At 41.6% G+C, this 25,418-nt stretch overlaps 1 protein-coding gene across 1 annotated transcript; it reads left to right on the forward strand.

Moving 5' to 3' along the window:
* The first annotated feature begins 2,535 nt into the window (after positions 1–2,535).
* LOC139443807 (xanthine dehydrogenase/oxidase-like) lies at positions 2,536–23,451 on the forward strand. The gene is made up of 33 exons (XM_071224720.1): positions 2,536–2,580; positions 3,402–3,459; positions 3,876–3,972; positions 4,097–4,205; positions 4,929–5,055; positions 5,406–5,467; positions 5,931–6,008; positions 6,423–6,567; positions 6,946–7,113; positions 7,216–7,292; positions 7,629–7,722; positions 8,149–8,261; positions 10,330–10,514; positions 10,653–10,815; positions 11,312–11,504; positions 12,299–12,477; positions 12,721–12,840; positions 13,003–13,224; positions 13,315–13,378; positions 13,574–13,643; positions 14,068–14,155; positions 14,390–14,476; positions 14,912–15,103; positions 16,200–16,342; positions 17,130–17,217; positions 17,664–17,762; positions 18,329–18,451; positions 18,886–18,960; positions 19,328–19,380; positions 19,683–19,884; positions 20,808–20,975; positions 21,651–21,818; positions 23,398–23,451. Exons 1-33 carry the CDS (start codon positions 2,536–2,538, stop codon positions 23,449–23,451), a joined length of 3,909 nt encoding a protein of 1,302 aa, XP_071080821.1.
* Positions 23,452–25,418: the final 1,967 nt, after the last annotated feature.

The raw sequence follows: 25,418 nt of genomic DNA on the forward strand, positions 1-25,418 counted from the left end.
CATGTATAACGACATACATTCAATGCCAAAAATAGCATGCCGTAAATGACGAAATAGAGAATCTCACCCTCGTGTCTTTTAATATCAAATATATCAACACGAGTTGATAAAAATGGGAAAAACTCCGAGGCTTGCCGAGGATTTTTTCCACTTTTATCAACGAGTGTTGGCAGCCAATGACGTCACAATGGTCTGCAAAGCATTGCGATGCAATTTCATTGCAGCGATATCTACAGTGTAGATATCGCTTGATCTCACCCAAGCGATATCTCCTGGGGGAGCCAGTTTGGGATATTAAAACTGACTTTTCTCTATGACGTCAAAAGGCGACAGAGAGGTTACACACGTTCAAAGAAAAGGGGGAATAACTCCGCTATGCTTAGCACTAGTTTATGGTAACTCAGGTCACTTGGTGTAACCTGTAACTTAGTCCTTAGATTCGAACATTCTCCTGATTGTGTAACTGTAATTTGACTAATGTTTCACCATTATTAATGGAGCAGTCGTCTTATCATCAAATGTAATGAAATACCAAAATATAACACCATTCTATTTGACGTCTTGGCTGGTTTTATGTCTTTCATATTTATGGTATTTTGATTAATATATATCTCCCGTAATTTTCGTTCAAATCGATGTGTAGAACGGAATTTGACGCTTTTTCGACTTCAAAGTGAAGGTAGTAGAGAAGGGACATATATGTCCCTGTGGCACCATGGGGAGTAATGTCCCTCCTCTACAACCCTCACTTTGAAGTCGAATATAATTCTAAATACATCACCCACAGATACACTCCACAGTGTTGAATAAGGTGGGAAATTCCCTGTTCTGTGATATCATCCACTGACATTTTAGGCCAAGCAAAAGTACTGATAATTACCTCTGAATATTAGGTACATCGTAAATGTGGCCATTTGTTACACATTACTTAATCACCACTCACGGCGTTATTTACAGCATGTTTTTAAATCTAAATTTCGGATATTTACTCGGAGAAATGAATTTCAATAATAGCATATGAGTGATCACTGGTATCTGTCTTTTATGAAATCAACAATGATCATTCCAAAACGTCTCCTATAGCCCTACAATCGTTTCGAATGTTTTGAACACGAACGCCGAAGTGAACTTTCCGCCATATTGGATAGTGTTTACAAAATCACGTTTCACGTACACCGATTATGAGATGCCTGTAACATCACGTATATTTCAAACTGTGCTGCGATACATACATCCTTGAATTCCTCATACATTTTAAAATCAAATGACTAATGGTCTGTGTCACCAATACAAAGTGCCTAGATGAAATCAAGCAAACTGCACTCGTTTGAAATGCAAACAACGCAAAATTCAGATTTTACACAGTGTAGCAGTTTCTCCCATTTTGAGCTATCCATTCGTCTATTCGTTCAAGATATTGGCTCAACATTTTCAGAATATGCATGGGAAGAGAATCGTAGGAAGAATTAGGGGATTTAAAATAGATACATTGCAATGATCTGATATTTTCAACAGAAATTGTTAAAGTTGCCGTCCTGTATGACGCCATGACTGACGCAAAATTTCTGACTATTTCCGTTGGTTTCAATGAAAAATATAACAAAAAATATCAGTACATAGATTGTCAGAATGTGGCTAATTTTGGCATTGAATGTATGTCGTTTTACACACGTATATAACTCCATTTGATAATGTGGTTCAGATATTAGGCAGTATTTCGTTCGCTCACAGTTTCTGTAAAGCTTCTAAATATAAAAAAAATCGTCGCACAGTACTTTTATCAGTGTACCATAAAAAGCGGGAAATAATAAATTCTCGTATAACACTTAGAAGTGTCTTTTTTTTAAACCGGTTTAATATTTGCAGTTAAATTTACACCACCAAATAGGAAATTTAATATTCTCCACCTCTGCGTAATGTTATAGCCAGAGATAGATCCAATTCCGCGTGAGCGCAATTCTCGCACAACCTTCACTTTTCCGATCTTAGGAAAATGTGCGTCAGACAAAAACTCGGCACCCAGAGGGTTAAAAATCCAACTCACTCACTCACTCGGGCCTAAGTTTACTAATTTTACCTCTGACATGCTGGTTGCAGCATAATGTTTATATGATAACCGTAGTATCAGGTCTGCCTTTGTTAGTTTCCACATCACCGTCATATAACGTCATTGGTGCCTAGTTGTCATTGGGTAGCCATTTGTTGAAGCCATTCGCTCGTCGCGCCGAAGGCCTGGGTTCAATTCCCTACATGGCTACAACGTGTGACGCGCACACGCGCACAACGTGTGACGGTATCCCTTTCCCTGATATAGATGAAAACACAGTCACTAGTCCTGACTATAATCACTCACTATTTCTGCTAGGGATATTTTTCCAGATCGGTCCTATTCAAATCAGGCCACACAGATCACATGGCAATCGCATCACGTCCAAAACTTGTGATATGCAGCTAGTCATCGTGACGGTTGTACTTAATGTGGTTCTGTATCAACATGGACTGTAACAGTCGTTCAGCATAGAAGGATACTCCATGATGGCGGAGACAGACAGTTTGGTGTTCTTCGTGAATGGTATAAAGGTGATATTATATTCCTTAATCTTTTATGTTTTACTGCGAATGTTTTGATGATACGTGGTACTTACTTCATTGGATACATTAATTGGTAATACCGGACGAATACTGTTTGGGAGTCTGTATGAAAACAAATAATACACAAATTGTCATGAGAACGTGTCCATGATCAGGTATTCTCATCCAGATACCATTCTGCAGTTTAACATGGATGCTCCACTTGGACATTTTATACTGACTCCGAGCCAACCATTCCTTGTTCTGTCCCCTTAATGCCGGGATAACAATGCATAAAAAACAACAGTTTGTATTTCGTGTAAAGGAATTGGCCGTTTGCTTTTTGTTTTAAATATTAACTGCTGAAATTGAAAGAATACTTATTGTTTTGCTGATAGGTGAGTGAGTGAAAGAAAATGATGTACGCTTTACATCTGTTACCATGGTAACCGTCTGATTGACCCTACCTGATATGTCGTTCAGACAAATTGCAGTCGGTTTGACCTCCTGTCTGTTACACAAATATTCGATCATACTTTACACGCTTTTCAGAGAAAACGCAAAAGTTTTAACTTTTTGTCCATTACATATCTTATATACGAAAGCAAACATGCCATGATTTTGTGATGCCTTTATGTAATCACAACATTTGGTTACATCCTACATCCTTAATTCAAAACGGCAACTCCAAAGAATTGTTAGTCTCGCGTATCCCCCGAAACAGATGACATGATGCGTAAAAGGCAGATGAGAGATACACAGCATGTGAACTCATATTTACCCATGCATATCAGTGCTGTTTACTATCTGTGTAATGTGTTGTATTCCAGATAGAGGAAAGGCAGCCTGATCCAGGTCTCTCATTGCTGCAGTACCTGCGTCATAAATGTATCCTTGAATCTTGTCGGGAGACGCAATCTTTGCACTATACAAATGTAGAGTGAGATTAACATTATTTCGTCGACAAAGCGTGAGGTTGAAATCGCCAGCATTTCAACTAAGACAAAAGAATAAACTGAGTTTAAGCAAATCAAAAGTATGCCATTTCTCAATACATGGCTGGTGAAAGCGTAAATAGTAGACCAATATATTGTGAAGATGGCGTGAAGTCTTGATCCCTAATGTGGACATACGCCATGTGGATTTTACTTTGCTACCATTATAGTTACTGTACAAGAAATGCAAGACATTATAACTTAAAAAAGTAGAGATAATTTATGGATAACTCCGACTATATTTACAGTAAAGGCGACGTTTCGGTATAGATCCTTATACAATTCATTATTACTTAACTGTACTTGAAGTGCGCCTGACCGGAAGTAAGGGTGGCTGTGCAGAAGGAGGATGCGGCGCGTGTACCGTAATGGTGTCAGAGTATGACCACAAAGCACAGAAGATCAGGTTGACTGATTTATCTTTCTCATTGCGACCTTTCGAATTAACTGAATTTGAATTTTGATTGTATTTTTCACATTTTAATTTCCATAATGAATCTTGTCAATAATTCTTTAAATCTTTCTTTTAGGCATTTTTCGGTCTTTGCTTGCATCCTGCCCGTATGTTATCTCCATGGTCTGGCTGTCACTACAGTGGAGGGTATTGGCAGCACCAAGACCAGGCTACACCCAGTACAGGTAAGTCTGTTATATCCATGGTCTGGCTGTCACTACAATAGAGGGTATTGGCAGCACCAAGACCATGCTACACCCAGTACAGGTAAGTCTGTTATATCCATGGTCTGGCTGTCACTACAGTAGAGGGTATAGGCAGCACCAAGACCAAGCTACACCCAGTACAGGTAAGTCTGTTCTCTCCATGGTCTGGCTGTCACTGTAGTAGAGGGTATTGGCAGCACCAAGACCAGACTACACCCAGTACAGGTAAGTCTGTTCTCTCCATGGTCTGGCTGTCACTGTAGTAGAGGGTATTGGCAGCACCAAGACCAGGCTACACCCAGTACAGGTAAGTCTGTTCTCTCCATGGTCTGGCTGTCACTACAGTAGAGGGTACAGGCAGCACCAAGACCAGGTTAATCTCAGTACAGGTAAGTCTGTTCTCTCCATGGTCTGGCTGTCACTACAGTAGAGGGTACAGGCAGCACCAAGACCAGGCTAATCTCAGTACAGGTAAGTCTGTTCTCTCCATGGTCTGGCTGTCACTACAGTAGAGGGTACAGGCAGCACCAAGACCAGGTTAATCTCAGTGCAGGTAAGTCTGTTCTCTCCATGGTCTGGCTGTCACTACAGTAGAGGGTACAGGCAGCACCAAGACCAGGTTACACTGCAGGCACAATGTAATTATAATCTTAACGTTTTTAGTGATCATTTGCTCTTCTAAAAATATGTTTAATAATTCAGAAAAGATTAGCAGAGGCGCATGGTTCCCAGTGTGGATTCTGTACTCCTGGTATGGTCATGTCCATGTATGCGCTCCTCAGGAACAACCCTCAGCCAACTGAAGACCAAATTCGCAGATTCCTAGATGGTAAGTCTCTGGCATTTGATAACGGCGAGACCCATGAATATCCGAGGTAGAATTGGTCTTTAGCAACCCATGCTGTAAAAGGCAACTATGCTTGTCGTAAGAGGCGACTAACGGGATCGGGTAGTCAGGCATGGATCGATACTCATGATGTCAGTCACTGAATTGTCTGGTCCAGACTCGATTATTTACAGACCACCGACATATAGCTGGAATGTTGCTGAGTGCCGCGTTAAACAACAGATAAACAAACAATGATATCGTCGAATTTATTACCTACCTTAAATGACAAGTTGTAATTGTTTGATCAACCTTAAATTGATCTCAATATCCTCCCATAACGCCCCTTGCAGGAAACCTGTGTCGGTGTACTGGCTACAGACCTATACTTGATGGATTTCGGACGTTCGCAAAGGTATTTCCATATTATCGAAACGTCAAACACTTTTCAGTCACCAATCCTGACATATCAATCTCAACGATACCCTTGATCATCAACATTTTGGTTTTCGTTTCAATGGCCATGACGGAATGTACAACTATAATTATCACATTTTCATCATAGCTTAACCAATATAATAGTATAAAGTATTGTAAGCGTGATAAATGAATAATTATCATTTATTGACACGTGTTAACATGGAACACTCAATTACAGGGTAATTGTGGCCTGGGAATGGATTGCTGTCGTAATAACACAAGTGCCAAAGATGAGGTATGGTCAAAGCCATCATTCTTGGTAAAACCTACTAAAACACCTTAAAGTAAGAGCGTTATTCAGAAATAAATACATTGAGATAACTACGATGAACTGCACTGTATCCGTATCATCTATGATGATGATGTAATATATCTACGGCTTTGTGTTGATATTCCAGCCAAAGGATGCCTCCAGCATGACGTATTATTCGCCCTACGATCCGACACAAGAACCCATCTTTCCTCCAGAGCTTAAGGTGGGCGATACAGTAAACTACGTTTATAACGAACACGCTTATAATGAACTTACGGATATACGAACTTATTTTCTAGTCCCGGCGATTTGTTGTATATATGCTGTATATATGCCTATACCGAACTACGGTATATTACGAACTAATTGAATGTTCCCTTTGAGTTCGTTATAACCGTAGTTTACTATACATGCAATTTGAATGCAGCTCTTAATGTATTTCTGTTCAGTTTCTTAATATTATTTGTTATGTTCTGAAGGGTCGAAAGAATCAATCTCATCAAAGTATCCATCAGTGGGAGTTTCGACGATCATCGCATAAATCGAGAATAATCACGGAGGACACCTGTCCACCTCTCCGTCAACATGTTCTTTTTAGGTAACAAGACTGTCGAAATCCTTTTCTTTCATTTACCAGAACAAGTGGAGATTTTACCAAGAGAAATCAGTCGTGTTCAAAAGTGGCAATTGCACGTGGTACAGACCAACCACCCTGACTGAGTTACTTGACCTGAAGTGTCGACATCCTGAAGCAAAGATTGTTCTAGGGAATACGGAGATATGTGAGTGTTAATCACCTTAAAGCGTTCGCTCGTCACGCCTAAGACCCAGGTTCGATTCCCGACATGGGTACAATGTGTGAAGTCCATTTCTGGTGTCCCCCACCGTAATATTGCTGGAATATTGCTAAAAGCGGCGTAAAACCATACTCACTCACTCACTACTTCTTCTAAACGGAATACTATGAAATACACGTACGCTAACCGGCAATGCAACAAACAAACCTCGTGCATTCATATTATTCATGTACGTGTATGTGATCATCTATGTCTACACATTCATAACATAACAAAACATAAAATATATGTGTGATATATATTTATTGTTATAGGAGTATAAAGACAACTGACTCTAATCCACATAAACTGACAATATTACAGCAGTTGAGACTCACTGCAAGGGTCGGACATACCATGCGTTGATCGAGGCCACCAGTGTCCCGGAACTCAGGCAGATTTCAAGGTCACCGTCAGGGATAACGTTCGGCTCGGCCGTCACTATCACCAACGTTATTGATACATTACAAACTGTTGTCAGTGACACGCCAGGTAAGCAGTTAAGTTAGAATGTGTTCAAACGAAAGACATGTTAATTTTAAAAGCAAACTACAGCATTATAATGATTCGTAATTGATACAAATTTCTCCTCAGAGTATGAAACACGGGTGTTCCGTGGTTTTCTGGACGTTCTGCGATGGTTCGGCAACACACAGGTCAGGAATATTTCAGTGAGTAAGACGCGGCAGACCAACAATCACAATGAGATATTCAGTTGGGATGCAGATTGCAAAGTGTTCAAGAGTGGCACAATTCGCTGTCCGGAGTTGTGTCCCTTAGATGGGTCAAGATCTGCTTGCATATGGTTTCAATGAATTTTATTCTCTACGACCCGTTATACATAGGGCTACGTTTAGGTAACATATCGCGGAAAAGTACCAATCAGGGTGTTTAACCCAAATGGCAAACAATGAAGATAGATTATAAAAACGCATTGATATTTATGTGTTAAATCAAAAAGTGATGAATCAGTGTTCTATATTCAGGAATGTTTTATAACTTGACAGAGTATCGGTGGCAACATTATGGCGTCCAGTCCATTGTCTGACCTCCTCCCGATGCTGATGGCTGCCGGTGCCACCATCAGCGTGGCGAAGAAAGGTATTGCACATGTATTTACGTGCACAAATATATTATATACATTATAAATGTCTTATAAATCAACGATAAGCTTTTTTAAGCACATGAAGTACCCGTTTTAGAAATATATCCACATGATCTATGTTGAAAGACCGTTTCTTGTCACCATTTGAAATTAAAATATCCGTATTGATCCTTTGTGTCTAAATAGTCGACAAGAAATGAAATGCACAAGAAGAAATGTGTTTGCGTGCATCTGTGCGCATGTGTGTCTCAGCCTGTTTCTTTTTTTGTTTTTTGTTTTTGTTTGGGTTTTGTTTTTTGTGTGATGGTGTGCGTGTGTGCGTGCATGCGTGCGTGCGTGCGTGCGTGCGTGCGTGCGTGTGTGTGTGTGTGATGTAGTTCAGATGTAGTTCAGTCAATATACTCTGGTTTCAATAATTCTAGGCTCCGCTATTAGGCACTTTACGATTGACTCCAGCTTCCATGTCAAGTACAGGTCAACGTGTCTGGACTCCGATGATGTCCTGATGTCTGTAACAATCCCTGCATCAAACAAGGTTGGTGACTGCCGAGTTCCGAACCGTAAAGATCCGGGGTAGAATTTGTCTTAAGCTGCACAAGCTTACCGTAAAAGGCGACTATGCCTGTCGCATGAGGCGAGTAACGGGATCGGGTGGTCAGGCTCGCTGACTTGATTGATGTATGTCATCGTATCCCAGTTGCGTTGATCGATGCTTATGATGTCAATTATTGGATTTTCTGGTCCAGGCTCGATTATTTACAGACCGCCGTCATAAAGCTGGAATATTGCTGGAGTGCGCCGTTAAACAACAAAGAAAGAAAGAAACTGCCGAGATCTAGTTTAGCCCACACATTCAATTGTAAAGCTAAGCATTTAGAGATCATTCTGAAAGTTGTGTTCATAACATTATGAATTATTCATTTCAACAGATGCATATTGGACTTATCTAATACCACACCAGATAAATAAATAAGACTAAAATGTGTCAAGAAGGTTGTTGTAAGAGCTTTTCATTTAGCAATTTGTGATATTTGAACAGGAGTCAATGTTTGTAAATAAATAAAACAGCTCAGAAACATGGTATAAGATCCCGAATTAATATAACATGACTTGAAATTGAAAAAGACCCAGCAATTTGACACGTAGTTTAACCAAGACTGTGTCCCTTAACGTGCCAGAAACTAAAAAAAAGCAAGTGTGAGAAAGAAAAGGAATACAAGTTGTCAGCCATTTGGCCATAAATGAATTCTTTTCCATCAATAGCTCAAAGGTTTCGTTTCGGTATTCATCAAGTCTAGAATTTATACGGTGGGCAAAGAAAGAGTCTTACTTTGTCCTTTGATTTATCATAGGCCTCAGATCAGCGATGGGCCAATAGAAAACATATCAAGTGGTGAGAGTTCGAGACAAGCGGAATGACGATATAAGACCATGGTGCCCGCAGGGTTTAGACAGTGGCCATTTACGTAACATCATCTCCAACGATCTTATTTGGAGTTAATTGACTTCGACTTCACGAGATGGAACTTACAGTAAATGATAGTCAATGTGACACCAGTATAATAACCATAGCTAGGGTGACACCCATATAATAACCATAGCCAAGGTGATGCCCGTATAACAACCATAGCCAAGGTGATGCCTGTGTAAAAGCCATCGCCAAGGTGACACCAGTATAATAACCATAGCCAAGGTGATGCCCGTATAACAACCATAGACAAGGTGATGCCCGTATAACAACCATAGCCAAGGTGATACCCGTGTAACAGCCATCGCCAAGGTGACACCAGTATAATAACCATAGCCAAGGTGATGCCCGTATAACAACCATAGACAAGGTGATCCCCGTATAACAACCATAGCCAAGGTGATACCCGTGTAACAGCCATCGTCAAGGTGACACCCATATAATAACCATAGCCAAGGTGATGCCTGTATAACAACCATAGACAAGGTGATGCCCGTATAACAACCATAGCCAAGGTGATGCCCGTATAACAGCCATAGCCAAGGTGATGCCTGTATAACAACCATAGACAAGGTGACACCCATATAATAACCATAGCCAAGGTGATGCCCGTATAACAACCATAGCCAAGGTGATGCCCGTATAACAACCATAGCCAAGGTGACACCCGTATAATAACCATAGCCAAAGTGACACCCGTATAACAGCCATAGCCAAGGTGACACCCATATAATAACCATAGCCGAGGTGACATCCGTATAATAACCATAGCCAAGGTGATACCCGTACAATAACCATAGCCAAGGTGATACCCGTATAATAACCATAGCCAAGGTGATGCCCGAATAACAACCATATCCAAGGTGACACCCGTATAACAACCATAGCAAAGGTGACACCCGTATAACAACCATAGCAAAGGTGATACCCGTACAATAACCATAGCCAAGGTGATACCCATATAACAGCCACAGCCAAGGTGACATCCGTATAATAACTAGTCTGTGTGTGTGTCATAAAACAAGGTGTATCTTTCAGCATCTTTCTCAGGGAATAGGAATTGCTGATTTATTAACGATTCATGGAAAATATAACGTCTACATGCATGTACGACACGTGGACCCATCCATTTCAGAACCAGTTCTTCCACGGCTACAAGCAGGCAGGCAGGAAGGAAAGCTGTGTTGCAACATGCAATGCAGGTATGAGAGTCGTATTTGAGGACAACTCAAACATCGTTAAAGACATCTATCTTGCCTATGGATCCATGGCAGCGACCACCATCCTGGCAACTAACACAAGGAACGCACTTATTGGCAGGTACTGGGATACGTTTTACAAATTTCTTATAAATCATATAACATTAATCTTCAAAACCATTCGAATGTTTTTATCAACGTTAATGATTTTTTATGTCAAAGTTGAAATCAAGACACCTTTTATTGTTTGTTTTTCCAGTCGTTGGCAGGGCGATCTGGTAACCAAGGCAACCTCCCTGCTGGCTGAGGAACTGCAGCTGGAACCGGGAGTTCCTGGAGGGATGTGTGAATACAGACAGTCACTTACAACCAGCTTCTTCTTTAAGTTCTACCTGTCTGTACAACGTGCTTTGTGTCATCAGGTATGAACAACTCATTATCCTTTTCAATACAATCTATCAAGTATACATTACAGTTAATTTTACACTGTCGGTCATTAAATGGTTGTTGAGCGTGTGTAATTGACAAAACTAGAAAAAAATCAATGTCACTGAATTCTGTTAATTAAACTTCTCTTTGCGATACCTTTGCATACAATATCCCAGCAATCTGTACATATGTGTATATTTTTTTCTGCGGGGCACGGGGCACCTAGTCGTCAACGGCGCCGCATTGCGTTTTGCAGAGTTGCGTCCCTTGGACGTGCCAAAATCCTATTATCGTTGGTCCGTGATTTACCCTGCGTATGAATCTTGGCATGTCAGCACCCAACCTATTCCTCGTGGGTTTCACATCCTGGTAATATATCCGGCTTTCCTCCAATAGTATGCTGACTCGCCACGATGTAAGTGTTCAAAGCGGGGTATAATAGAACAGCTCACTTAGATTTTGTTCTAAAAGATGTCTTCCTCTTTACAGAATGGGACTGCATCAGAGATACCCCGACATTTCCGAAGTGCTTTATCGGACATCGACTACCCATTGCCAAGTCCCAGTCACGTGTACGATGACGTCAGTTCCGGTCAGCCACCAGACGACATTGGGAGGAAGTGTGTGGTACAACGCGCTACAGGAGAGACAATGTATCTGGACGACATTGCGGCAAGTGAAGGTGAGACTTTCCATGTGGGTAACATGGCGTCAATTCAAGGTGAGATTCTCCATGCTGGTGAGATGGCGTCAAGTGAAGGTGAGATTCTCCATGTGGGCGATTTGACGTCAAGTAAAGGTGGGATTCTCCATGTTAGGGAGATGGCATCAGGTGAAGGTGAGATTCTCCATGTTGGGGAGATGGCATCAGGTGAAGGTGAGATTCTCCATGTTGGGGAGATGACATCAGGAGAAGGTGAGATTCTCCATGTTGGGGAGATGGCATCAGGTGAAGGTGAGATTCTCCATGTTGGGGAGATGACATCAGGAGAAGGTGAGATTCTCCATGTTGGGGAGATGGCATCAGGTGAAGGTGAGATTCTCCATGTTGGGGAGATGGCATCAGGTGAAGGTGAGATTCTCCATGTTGGGGATATGGCATCAGGAGAAGGTGAGATTCTCCATGTTGGGGAGATGGCATCAGGTGAAGGTGAGATTCTCCATGTTGGGGAGATGACATCAGGAGAAGGTGAGATTCTCCATGTTGGGGAGATGGCATCAGGTGAAGGTGAGATTCTCCATGTTGGGGATATGGCATCAGGTGAAGGTGAGATTCTCCATGTTGGGGATATGGCATCAGGTGAAGGTGGGATTATCTATGTTGGTTGCATGGCGACGAGTGAAGGTGGTAGAATTTTATGGCAGATTTAAAATGTAGACCCTTAAACACCACAAATGTATACCCGAACACACAACGGTTCAAATGGTGCACTGTTTCCATATTTTCTATGCTGACATTACTAGTGTATATTGCAGGAGAATTGTTCATGGCACTGGTGCTGAGTGAGAGACCACACGCTCGCCTTGTCAGTGTTGACGCTACGGAGGCGCTCACTCTGTCTGGGGTGGTGGACTTCATCACGCACAAAGACATCCCAGGGGAGACAACCTGGGGACAGCCGGAATCTCAAGAAGAGGTTTTCGCCTCTGATGTGGTGCATATTATGTTTGGTTATAGTATTATTTGACTTTTCTAGGTGCGTTGATAAAACCTTACAAAGCATGTGTGTAAAAACTATATCTATTTCATTAAATATCAATATTTAATTTCCATTGATTGTTAAAATCCTTAAATATTTCCGGTTCCACAAACTATACATAATTTAATAAAATTACCTGATATTGAACAAGTTGATACGATTCTGCGACGGTAACGTGTAAATGTGTTCATTTATAAGGTGCTGTGGCGGGGTCAGACTGTAGGCGCCATTGTTGCAGAGAGTACACGATCAGCCGAACACGCTGCTTCTATTGTCAAGATCGTCTACGAAGACCTTCCGTATATTCTTACAATTAAGGTAACACAGCTACATGTCATTCAGTAAATAAGGGTGAAAGTAACACCAACAGCCCATGTTGGTGAGGCAGGAGAACCAGTACAAGAATGCTATGAATAACTGTCGCTTAGAGCGTCATCTTCGAGAGATGTGACAGCCCTGGCAGGAATCATTTCTTTCCAGGAAGCCATAAAAAACGATTCCTTCCACGGAGCCCCCCAGACTCTGACCAGTGGCGACTCCGAGTCTGCCTTCAACACCTGCGACCACGTGCTGGAGGGGGAGGCTCGGACCGGGGCCCAGGAACACTTCTACCTGGAGACAATGGGCAGCCTGGTCATCCCGGGGGTGGAGGATGGGAAGATGGAGGTCTATACCGGCACACAATCTGCATCATATTCACAGGTAGGAGAAGCAATGAAAATTCAATTTCCAAAGCGCAGTTCAATTTGAGGTAAATTACAAAGAATGAATCCTTATTTAATACTGTTCCAGGAATCCATCGGCAAGGTTTTGGGTGTAACTTCAAACAAGGTCGTCGTCAAAGTCAAAGGTTCTGGTAAGATAAAAGACGTTGACATAATAAGCTACATACAATGACATTTTTTAAAACACGCTGTTAAGCAAGGGTTGTTTTGAGGAACTTCAGATTATCAAAGGAAACATAATGCTTTAACCTGGGATTAACGTGAAAGGGAGGTAACTGCATAAGTATATAACTACAATATGATGATATGTTTTCTTTTATTGTTAGGGGAACCTTTGCATGGCAAACAAACACGCAACCTCCTCACAACCCTACCAGCAGCTGTGGCAGCCCACAGGTAAGTACAACACATGTGACATTGATATTTATTTCAGTTCATTTTAAGATGGGATTTACCGTATGTTCACTTTGAAACGAAGACCACTTAGTGTAGTTTCTGTCATATAATGTAAAGCTGTAGGCCATATTGACTTAAGCATAGCTGAGATCAAAGAGTTACTGCTGTAAGGATTTTCTCCAGATCTGTCTTTTGAAACAATATTCCAAAATAAGTAGGATTCCAAACAAAAGAATAGATGCTGGTTTCTAACTCCGTTGAGAAACGTTTTTCTGTCGATGCAAAGATTCATCTTGTGAATTGATGTTACAAGTTCGAAGACCAACAATCAACTGAGTCTGTTGTGATGTGAGGAACAGAAACGGTTTTAGTTGTCTCTCAAATAGTTCGTTCCAATCAAGTGTAACTGTAATTGACCCCACAGATTGGGGAGACCTGTACGGTGTGTCCTGGACAGACACGTTGACACGACCATCACAGGGACTCGGTGCCCGACCTGGGCACATTTCAAGGTACAGTTTTGCAAGGAGTTTTATTGTATACATTTCTAATGAGTGAGCTTCAAATTAGTAGGTCTTGGGCGTGTATCACAGTAGTTAAACCCATGAGGAGAGGATTCTACTGACTGACAAAGGATCAGGTTGAATCTTGGATTCCAATTCACAGTCAGCTGATCATGGTAATACAAAGGGACGCAACCCAAATACTTCGTTATTCAAATAAATAATACTGTTTACTTTTCACAGGTTGGATTTAACAGTGACGGCAATATCATCGCCTACAGTGTCAACATCTACGTGAACGCAGGGATGTCAGTGGATCAGTCACGGGAGGTGTGGAATGTTAAACGTGTCTCTGCTTTTCTAATGACAATTTGTTGACGACTACATTACTTTTTTAACATACAAAAATAACATGTTTATGAGTCATGTGGCACGTATTTCAGTTCTATTTGGACATGTCAGCTTAGGAGCAAGTCAAAATCTGAGACAGTTACGACTAAAAGCTACGGGCGCGTGTACAGATAAACAGATGTCGAATTCGAACCCACGATCATAGCATCCGGGCCCGCCTAAGGAACTAAACACTGCACAGCCTTAGACGACTGAGACGTATATTCCCCTGTAGTATTACGAAATTTATTACTCTTATGCATGGACGAATACTGTGAGATCTTACACGAGTTTTCCATACTTAGGCAGCGTCATTCCAGTTTGAATCTATTCGTGTGATGATGTTGTTAAAACCTTCCCACTATTGACCTGAAGGTGGTTCATCAGATGATGATGCACGTCGACGCCAGTTACAGCATCCCCAACTTCACATTCAGAGGGCACTCTTGCAAAACGAACCTACCCTCTAATACACCTCTTCAAGGATTTGGCCTCCCACAAGTCACCCTGGTTACCGAGCAGATGATACACCTAGTAGCAGACACCCTTCAAAAAACCCCAGAACAGGTGCTGTGTCCATCTTTTTAATATCCATCTATATTGTTCTCACAACAATGAAAACCCCTTTCCAAAATTGGGATAATAAATTCGTCAATGGGTGAGTGAGTTATAAGTAGTTATTAGCTTTTCCAAGGCGGAGGACACAACCAAGCTCTTTAAGCTCAGGAATCATGGAAAGGTTACAGTGATAACACCAGGTATTATTGAAGAGGGCGAGAAAGCCATTATGCGCTATGCATAAAAGTCAATGTCGCCATTGGTGAGGTGGTGTGAGGTGAGGTGAATGGGGGTTTAACGTCGCTTTCAAGATTATTGCACACGTGTGTGTGTGTGTGTGTGTGTGTGTGTGTGTGTGTGTGTGTGTGTGTGTGTGTGTGTGTGTGTGTGTGTGTGTGTGTGTGTGTGTGTGTGTGTGTGTGTGTGTGACATACCATGCCACAGCTTAACACAAATACACCACAGATACACTGAGCACCGGGCAGGGTAACTATACATCTGTTATGGTCATTTTGTATGACACGGCCGTGGATCGAACCCCCGACCCCCCATTCTCCGGGCAGACGCTCTATCCACTAGACCACGGTGGCGGCCTTATGCCACCATAGACATGCTCCTAATATGTGAAGTCACCTAAAGAGATACATGTATATGGGTAATGAAAGGTTCAATTGTTTGATTAATCGGTGCGAATCACTGGGTTACCCATGTTCCCACCAAGCCATAGACCAGTAGAAGTCATCAATACAGGGGTTTAGTTATCAACACTTAATACTTGGCTTTCATTTTGCGTGAGTTCATTGAAAAATGAACTTTCATAAAGTGAGGACCAAACTGTATAAACGTCGGAGCTTGCGATTCAAAAGTAAATGTCAATTCTCATAATTTTATATCATTATTTTATACCTGCCTAATGTCACTTAGTACGTGTGACTTCATTTATCGACGTCAGTTTCGCGGTCATGTAGAAAAGCTGTATATCATATAAACTTCACATTAATTATTATATATGATGCTTCATTTCTCAGGAAGCCTTCACATATCTTCTCAATCGAGTTAATGCTTTAGAATATCGAGTTAATCGCTTTCTTGAATTTATTTCCAGGTTCGTTTGATCAACATGTACAAAACTGATGACGTTGCACTTTGTATGGAGTTGTGTCCCTGCAATGTCAGGCGTTGTTGGGATGAATGTGCGATGGACTCCCAGTTTAAGAAACGTCGAAAGGAGGTTGATAAATTCAACAGGTAACCAAAACAAACACAGAGATAAGAAGACAAGAAACTGATAACTGAATAGCGTACAATGTGTAATATACAATTAACGTCCTCTTGCCGCAGTCAAATCGTGTCAATTATGTTATGATCTTCTTTCAATGGGTTTTCTTTTCTATTCGATATGGAAAGGGTTTTGTAGCTTTATTTATTTTATTTTTTTATTTATTTATTTATTTTTTTTTTTTTATTTATTTATTTATTTATTTATTTATTTATTTATTTATTTATTTATTTATTTATTTGTGTATTTATTATTATTATTATTATTATTATTTATAGATTAAAATAAAAAATGCAGCAAAGAGGTTTGGGTGATCCTGACACATTAGTAGTAGTAGTAGCAGTAGTAGTAGTAGTAGTAGTAGTAGTAGTAGTAGTAGTAGTAGTAGTAGTAGTAGTAGTCTACTTGGTGCATGTAATACTACATGACATAAGCATTTAATGAGTCAAAGGTTTTTTTCTATAAATATGCATTAGTCGTCTACTGGGGTTCAGCAATGCGCTGAATGCGCACTAATTATGCTTCTAGGTTTGTCAGCACCATACCCGTGTTCGTGGGTTTCACCGAAGTAGTAAACGTCTAAGACCTGCATCAAATACTGTTCAAAGCAACGTTAAACCCATCTCACTCACTCACGGGAATATGCGTGTATAATTATTGTTAACGGGAGTATATAAGATAATGCTTGTCCACGATAATCTCACTGTTTGTCTGTCCCGCAATGTCTGTCATGCTGTTTCTCTGTTCTGTATGTAGTGAGAATAGATGGAGGAAGCGCGGAGTATCAATGGTACCAGTGAGACTCGCCACTCCTTGTCCTGCAGCAGAATACAGCATACATCAGGTCAGTACAACACGAATCTTTGATAGGTTGCAACCGCGTTCCGTGTTGTTCACCAATCTCCGTACACAAGGAGATTAGTTTGAAAATACACTAAAGAAATGCCAATAGAATGCATATCCTTTCATTTGATTTTTTGTTATGCAACATGTTTCAGGATAATCATGTTATTAAGGGTTGGCAGTATTTACTTTTCGTTGTGAGATTGTATAATTATGCCTGTGCTCTTTAATTCACATCCAAGTCGATTTCCTCCTAAGTCTTCAGATTTACAAATGACATTGCCACCAGCCAATCACATCTGTCCTTTACATTTGACATTTACACAAAACATTTACGCCTATCTTTTACACTTGATAATTATATTAAACATTCACATCTGTCTTTTACACATGACATTTACACCTAACATTCACACATATGTATATTATACATTTGTACTTCCCCAGGAGGTGAGTGTCACTGTGAAGATTGACGTGGATGGATCTGTCGTCATCTCGCCGGTCGGGGGGACACCAGGGCATAACGATAACACCCGGATGGTCCAGGTAGCTGTCCACGATCACATAACTCATGACATTATACAAACGAAGATTACAGTGGCTTCATAAATCATTACACTTCCGTAGAAACTCTAAACCACTCAAGACGGTGCGCTGCTGTGATATTGCTGGAAACTGATTGTAGTGTATAAGTCTACGTACACCAATTTCGAGACCCGTGAAGATCCGGGGTAGAATAAGTCTTCATCAACCCATGCTTACCGTAAAAGGCGACTATGCTTGTTGTAAGAGGCGGCTAACGGGATCGGGTGGTCAGGCTCGCTGACTTGGTTGATGCATGTCATCGTATCCCAATTGCGTGGATCGATACTCATGATGTCAATCACTGGAGGGTCAGAACCAGATTCGATTATTTACAGACCACCGTCATAGAGCTGGAATATTACTGAGTGCGGAGTTGAACAACAAACAGACAAATAAACAAACTCATGTGGTTCCCTGAGAAGGTACTTCAGCGGTACTGACTAAAGTCAGACTATAGTTACAATACAATACCATATAATCTGCATTCACAACCCTACACAACCAACTGCCTGGTGTATGTCCAACAGATCGTCAGTGATGAGCTAAATGTGCCCACATCCTTCATCCGGATTGATGAGAGCAGCGAGACTGGCAACCCGTCATTTGATGCAGACGCACCCAATGCAGACATCTGGGGCCTTGCGGTGCTGGTCAGTCGTGTTGATTGTTTACAAGGACGTAAAGTTCAACATTATAGTCTGTCTGTTCTTTTGTGCACTTTTCAAATGGGCTGTGCCCTGTGCCCAACAACGAGGCGAACCCCATTATCCTTGCGTAAGCCTGTCATAGTTGAATTAGTAACCTGGGCCAACTTTCACAAAGCGATCTTAGCGCAAATACTGTCCTAAGCCTATGTTAAAGTATGGGAGTTGCGATCATCATAGCGCTAAGATGGCTGTGTGCAAGTGGGCCCGGGACTGTTACGTAATAAGCCCAGCCTTAAAGTGTTTAGTGGTATTTTACATTTCAGTATACTGATTGAATGTGAGTAACAGTGAGCTGTTTGTATACTATTTTGGCCGGAAGTTTTAGATAAATTCTCGTGTTTTTTTCAATGCACGTCTCATCATATTTTCATCTCCAGGATGCGTGTCAGATACTCCATGGCCGCCTACTTCCTTTTATTGGTGTCGGCTCTGGTGAAAAATGGGAGGATGTGGTAGGTCGATCATTCTCACTGATTTCCGATCAAAGTACAACCATCAAAATAGGATCTGGTAGGCTCATTCTCACTAAGTACTGATTTCTGATCAAAGTACAACCATCAAAATAGTTCCGATCAAAGTACAACCATCAAAATAGGATCTGGTAGGCTCATTCTCACTAAGTACTGATTTCCGATCAAAGTACAACCATCAAAATAGTTTCGATCAAAGTACAACCATTAAAATACTACCACAGCCTTATTCTTGAAAAAAACTATCATAGCTCTTGCATGACCGTGCGTAGATGTTAAGATATGGATCGTATTGGTACTTAACAGTGAACTATTCAGATTCCTACTTTTAGCGGTTTATGTTCTGCAGGTTTTTGCTGCGGTCAGCGAAAGAGTCGACCTGATGGCTTCTGGTGCCTACAGGTAACAGCAAATAGAAAACCGCCATAAGATGCATCTTGGCGAAATGATAAAAAGTCTAAATCTACACGGAATACATGTCGTCTTTGTCGTTTCATAGCCTTTTTCAAATTTGTTACATTGATTTTTGAGTGAGTAAGTGATTTCGGGTTTCCGCCGCTTTAAGCAATACTCCAGAAATGTCACAGCGGGGAACACCAGAACATTAATATTTGAGTTATAATTACATTACATTGTTATTAAGTAGTCGTTTACACGGACGGAACGGCTTAACACAGATTATAAAATGACGCATATTGCTACAGGGAGCCTGGTCTTCACTGCGACGCCGCTAGCGCCAACGCCTCTGACCGGAACTACTTTGTGTGTGGGGCCAGCTGTTCTGAGGTCGAGGTCGACTGTTTGAGCGGGGAGCTTCGCGTGACCAGGACTGATCTCGTCATTGACGCCGGTCGCAGTTCAAACAAAGAGGTCGACATTGGCCAGATTGAGGGTGCATTTATACTAGTGGGTTTGTTTTTTTTGTTTTTGGGAATCAGTGGGTGGGCGTTTGGTGAGTGAGTGAGTGAGTGAGTGAGTGAGTGAGTGATCGAGTGAGTGAGTGAGTGAGTGAGTGTATGAGTGTATAAACAACGACCCTCGCTGCCAGGGTACGAAAACACACAATCAGGCTTGTCACACATTGTAGTTTAGTCCCTTCATCAGGACCCTATTCTACCCAGGAATCCTCCCGTGATGGGAGTGTCATACGATCCTTGCTCAGAAGTTTGATCAAGGTTACATCATTCAAGGCCTCAGTAAAGCTTTCAAAGAGTCACGTGGGGGACATTTCTAAATCATCGACATGTGATTTCTATTGGATATGGAAAGGGTTCAGCTGAATTATTGACATTTTGTTCATTTGTGTTGAATGGCATTCAGTGACGCGTCGCAGCGCTACACCGCAATACCCTTGTGTAAATCAGGTTTTTGTGACAGTTTGTTGTCGGAGGCGTACATTGTTAAACCAATAATTTATACCAGTACAGCCATGGCTTTAAAAGACAGATGTGACTTTAAGGTACCTTGGAAAGTCGTCAATGGTTTAGTACAGCGAACCTCTATCAGCCATACATCCGAAAGATACTATTAAGTTAATCTACACACACAACACCATCACACAGTATATAGTGACAGTGTGCGCCTGCATATGAACTTAATAGCACCGTTGTCATGTATAGAAACATTGGGCGGTGGGGTAGCCTAGTGGTTAAAGTGTTCATTCGTCACGCCGAAGACGCAGGTTCTATCCCCACCTGGGTTCAATGTGTGAAGCCCATTTCTGGTATCCTCCGCTGTGGTTTTGATGGAATATTGCTAAAAAAGCGTAAAATCATACTCACTTCTTCACTAAGCTTTCCACCCTACTCATGGTCCCTTCCTCTGTACAGGGCTATGGCCTATACGTCCTCGAGGACTACCAGATCACCCCTAGAGGGGTGCTGCTCACCCAGGGGCCCGGTACCTACAAGATACCTTCCATCGGGAATATACCCACCCAGATGAACGTACACTTGCTAAAAGATGTCGACAGTGACAGGATAATGCACGAGCCGAAGGTTGGTAGAACACTTTGTTAATTTGGAAGGGGTTCCAACACTCAGATGTGGTGATTCAGGTTTAAGGTATTTTGAAGCTGCCAGTATTTATCAGTGTCCCGCTCTTCCCAAACACACACCATGATGAAATAGCACTGCATCATTAAATGTACTTTACGTATACTGTCTAAGGTCTTTTGTTGGGCACGGGGGACACAGTCGTCAAAGGCGTCGTATGTCCCTTTGCAGAGTTGCGTCCCTTTTGCACGCCAGAAACTGACACACCGCTGAGTGGAATACTGTAACAATAAATCAATGCGTTTCAAAGCGGCGCTAACCCCATCTCACTGACACAATTAACTCTTTTCTCATTGTCAATGAAAGAATGATCGCCATGTGGGAGATTGGGTAAGGAACTACCCCTGAACGTCCTGCTGTACATACAGAAGTATACATGCACCATGTTTCAGGGGCGGTGGGGTAGCCTAGTGGTTACAGCGTTCGCTCGACACGCCGAAGACCCATGTTCGATTTCCCACATGGGTACTTTGTGTGAAGCCCATTTCGGGAGTCCCCCAGCGTGATATTGCTGGAATATTGCTAAAAGCGGCGTAAAACCATACTCACTCACTCACTTCTCATTACCACTAAGAACCATACAAATGGTCATTTAGATCCTTGTCCATCATCTTGCAGGGTGTTACCGACATGTCAGTGGTTCTTTCACTATCTGCATTCTTCGCCATCGCTGACGCCGTCAAATCAGCCAGAGTAGATGCAGGCTGCACAGACCGGTTCCAGCTGGACTGTCCCGCTACTCCTGAAGCAGTCAGAATGGCGTGTCAAGACCAGTTTACTCAACAGGTTACACACGTCATAAGATTCAACATTAGAAATTAACATTTCGTCAAATGCATCATCCCACATTGACCTTTCACACTCCGTCGGATGCTTGTCGTAAGAGGCGGGTAAAATGATCAGGTATTCAAACTCGGTAATTCTGTTGATAGCACATCATCGTACCCGAACGCCATGGGTCGATGCTCATAACATCCGTCACTGGATTGTCTAGTCAAGTCTCGATTATTTACAAGCCGTCGTCATATAGCTGGAATATGACTGAGTGCCGCGTTAAACAACGAACCAACCAACCAACGAACCAACGAACAAACAAACACATCACACTTGACACCAACGTCAGCCTAAGACCTGTGGTCAAAACATTTTCAGTCACCGAAGTATATACAAATAGTGCAAATCTCTACTGAGATTATTTACTTTTTGTGTACACTTTCAATTTGAATACAAACCGTGAAGATCCGGTGTTGAATGGGTCTTCAGCAACTCATGCTTGTGGTAAGATGCGACTAACGAGATCGGGTGGTCGGGCTCGCTGACTTGGTTGATGATGCATTTCAACATATCTTAATTGCGTATATATTTGAATACAAGTGGTGGTTGCAGCCATGGCAGTGGTTAACATTTAATGAATGTTCATACCCTTGGCTTTCCGCAAACACCAGGTGCAATCACTGATTTTCAGTGATCCATTCATATTATTCCTAACACCGCTCGTTTGCCTTTTACGTCCAATATCGTGTTTCGGCGGATAATCGAGACTGTTTTTTTTTTGTCGTTTGTGTTTTATATTTCATATACAAATTTGTCACCAGCGGTGTGATATTGGTTTTACGAGCCGAATTGACACATACAACGGATTTATAATTACGAGGTCAGTTACAAAGAATCTATTTCGGTGAAATATTTGCGTGTAAAATGTAAATGCTATCTCGCAGACCTTTGGTATGGTAACAGAGTAAAGAGTGACGAGAGAGAATCGTCACGTCAAACATTATGACGTCATTATATCCGTAGAGCCTTGTGGCTGAAAGCAACAAAAACCTTTCCTTCTGATACGAAATCTCTAATAAGAGTCCATTGATTGGTTGGTTGGTTGGTTGGTTTGTTGTTTAACGCCGAACTCAGCAATATTCCAGCTATATGACGGCGGTCTGTAAATAATCGAGTCTGGACCTGACCCTCCAGTGATTGATATCATGAGCATCGATCCACGCAATTGGGATCGATGACATGTATCAACCAAGTCAGCGAGCCTGACCACCCGATCCCGTTAGTCGCCTTTTACGACAAGCATAGTCACCTTTTATGGCAAGCGTGGGTTGCTGAATACCTATTCCACCCCGGAATCTTCACGGGTCAAGAGTCCATTGAACGATTCAACCTATATTATAAGCATGTGTTTTGAATCACTATCAAATAAAGATGATATAAGCGTTGGCGAAAAAGATGAGAGCATCCAAACACACCAGTGGCACCCGTCACAAACACTTGCATAGGCGACATAAGACGAAGTTCGTGTGGTTGACTTGCCAATCAGACGCCTAGACCCTTAAACGAGTAATGCTGAATTTTTTTTCAACAGATCCATCATTCGTCAGACGACTCATATACTTCGACGACCATAGACCTGTCCTAGAGGCATCCTGTGATGGCAGTGTGGATTGGGCGAGTTGACATATTGTGATTACGCATGGGAAAATACTAGTTGTCACACATGCAACTAGTTATTGACACGGTGTGCTGAAAGAGAATTGTGGTAATGGAGCATTGTGTTGTCATTTTGTACGGTTTATTTCCATTCGAAACCTCTACGTCGGGTTACCTTTCATGTAATTGTTCGAAGAATGTGTTATATATTGTTCAAACACCTAGCTATATGGACCCATTTATAACGATGAACATTTGCAAACAAAAGCAAAATATAATATATATAATTTCAAGGTTTGAGGTTGGAAGGTCATGTACTATACATGCTTATGCGTTTTGAGTGAGTGAATATGGTTTTACACCGCTTTAAGCAATATTCCAGCAATATCACGGCGGGGGACACCGGAAATGGGCTTCACACATTGTACCCATGTCGGGAATCGAACCCGGGTCTTCGGCGTGACGAGCGAACGCTTCAACCACTAGGCTACCCGACCGCCCCTTATGCGTTTTGAAAATTAGTAGGAAAAAACACTGTAAATATGTTCGTAAATTTATAAACGATGTTTCAGAGTGTGTGTGTATTACTGAGAAGACATATGTCTTTATCTGTCCGTATCAAAACAAATATATCGATTCAAGAGTACTATTTTCTACAAGGTGGAAAATACTTAGAGAATAATGAAGGAGCTACAGGGAATTATGGGTGAATGTAAGATGTCCGGCATTCATTCATGAGGGACAGATACATATAGAATACTAAACTCCCTCCCGTGTAATACCAATATTATGAAACAAGTGAATAGTTCTGGTATACCAGAACTATTCATGAGTTTCGTAAAATTGGTAATACACGGGAAGGAGTTTAGTATTAGATGTATTACTTGCAATTTAGAACCTTTTTTTAGAATCTAACTGTCGCATGTAAATAGGCAGACACATACACGCTCCACAGCATAACACAATTGAGTTGAACAGAATAATACTTCAAACACGTCAAATGTTAACAAGTATTAATTTAATAACGTACAACGGCCCACCTTTAGAATTCAGGCGTCCGTTCCACAAAGTTATCGTAGCGCTAAGGTTATCGCAACTCACATACTTTAACACAGACTTACGACTGTCGTTGCGCTACAATACGGTCGCCTTGTGGAACGGGGCCCTGCACCACAAAGTTTACAATCACGTCACAATACATTATGACGTAATTTGTGGAATTGTGTTGCAAGATTCACCGGCGAAACAATGCCATGTGACGTCAGCCTAGCAACAAGGTTGCTGGAGTCATCGAGTATGAATAAGCTCCTCTCAGTGATCTATCATCTCCACACGCAATGTCGTTGAATAAGCCAAGGGATCGATGTTGAGAGCTTTCAATATTTGTTTATGAAACGTGTTCCCGCAGTTCATGAACACGCGCTTTGGTATTACACAATGTGTAATATAGCTTTCTTACACATCTGTGGGTGAGAAACCCGTTTGAGATAACTGGTATCAAACATATGTGTGAGATCAAATTCCAGGCCAGTGATTGGTTTCTCCGTGGTGATGACCTGAGGTCAGATTATGACGGACTACTTCATTCTCCTACCGAGAGTCCCATGCCACCGACAGGCAGTCAGCATAGTACCTCTGCCACAGGCCAGCGCCATGTGACGATTCGTCACATCTTTCACAGTCCATTCAAGATATTGCGTATGCTTTTCATCCGTTTCATGTTTGACAAGTCTACACATTTTCATAAACAAATGTCAAAGAATGGTTACGGTTCATTAAGAAAGTATCCTAATACGTGAAAATCTACTTGTTTTTGCGTAGTTATCCTTTGTTTACATTGGTAGTACGGCTCCAGGTGCTGTCATCCGCCCAAAGGAGAGCTAGCAATACGGTCACTTTGGTGTATAAATACATATTGTCATGCAACTCACTGTCGCAGTTGTAGTAGCATATCTA

The sequence above is a fragment of the Haliotis cracherodii genome, unplaced genomic scaffold (genome assembly GCF_022045235.1).
Source record: "Haliotis cracherodii isolate W230 unplaced genomic scaffold, xgHalCrac1.p SCAF_5, whole genome shotgun sequence".
NCBI lineage: Eukaryota > Metazoa > Mollusca > Gastropoda > Lepetellida > Haliotidae > Haliotis > Haliotis cracherodii.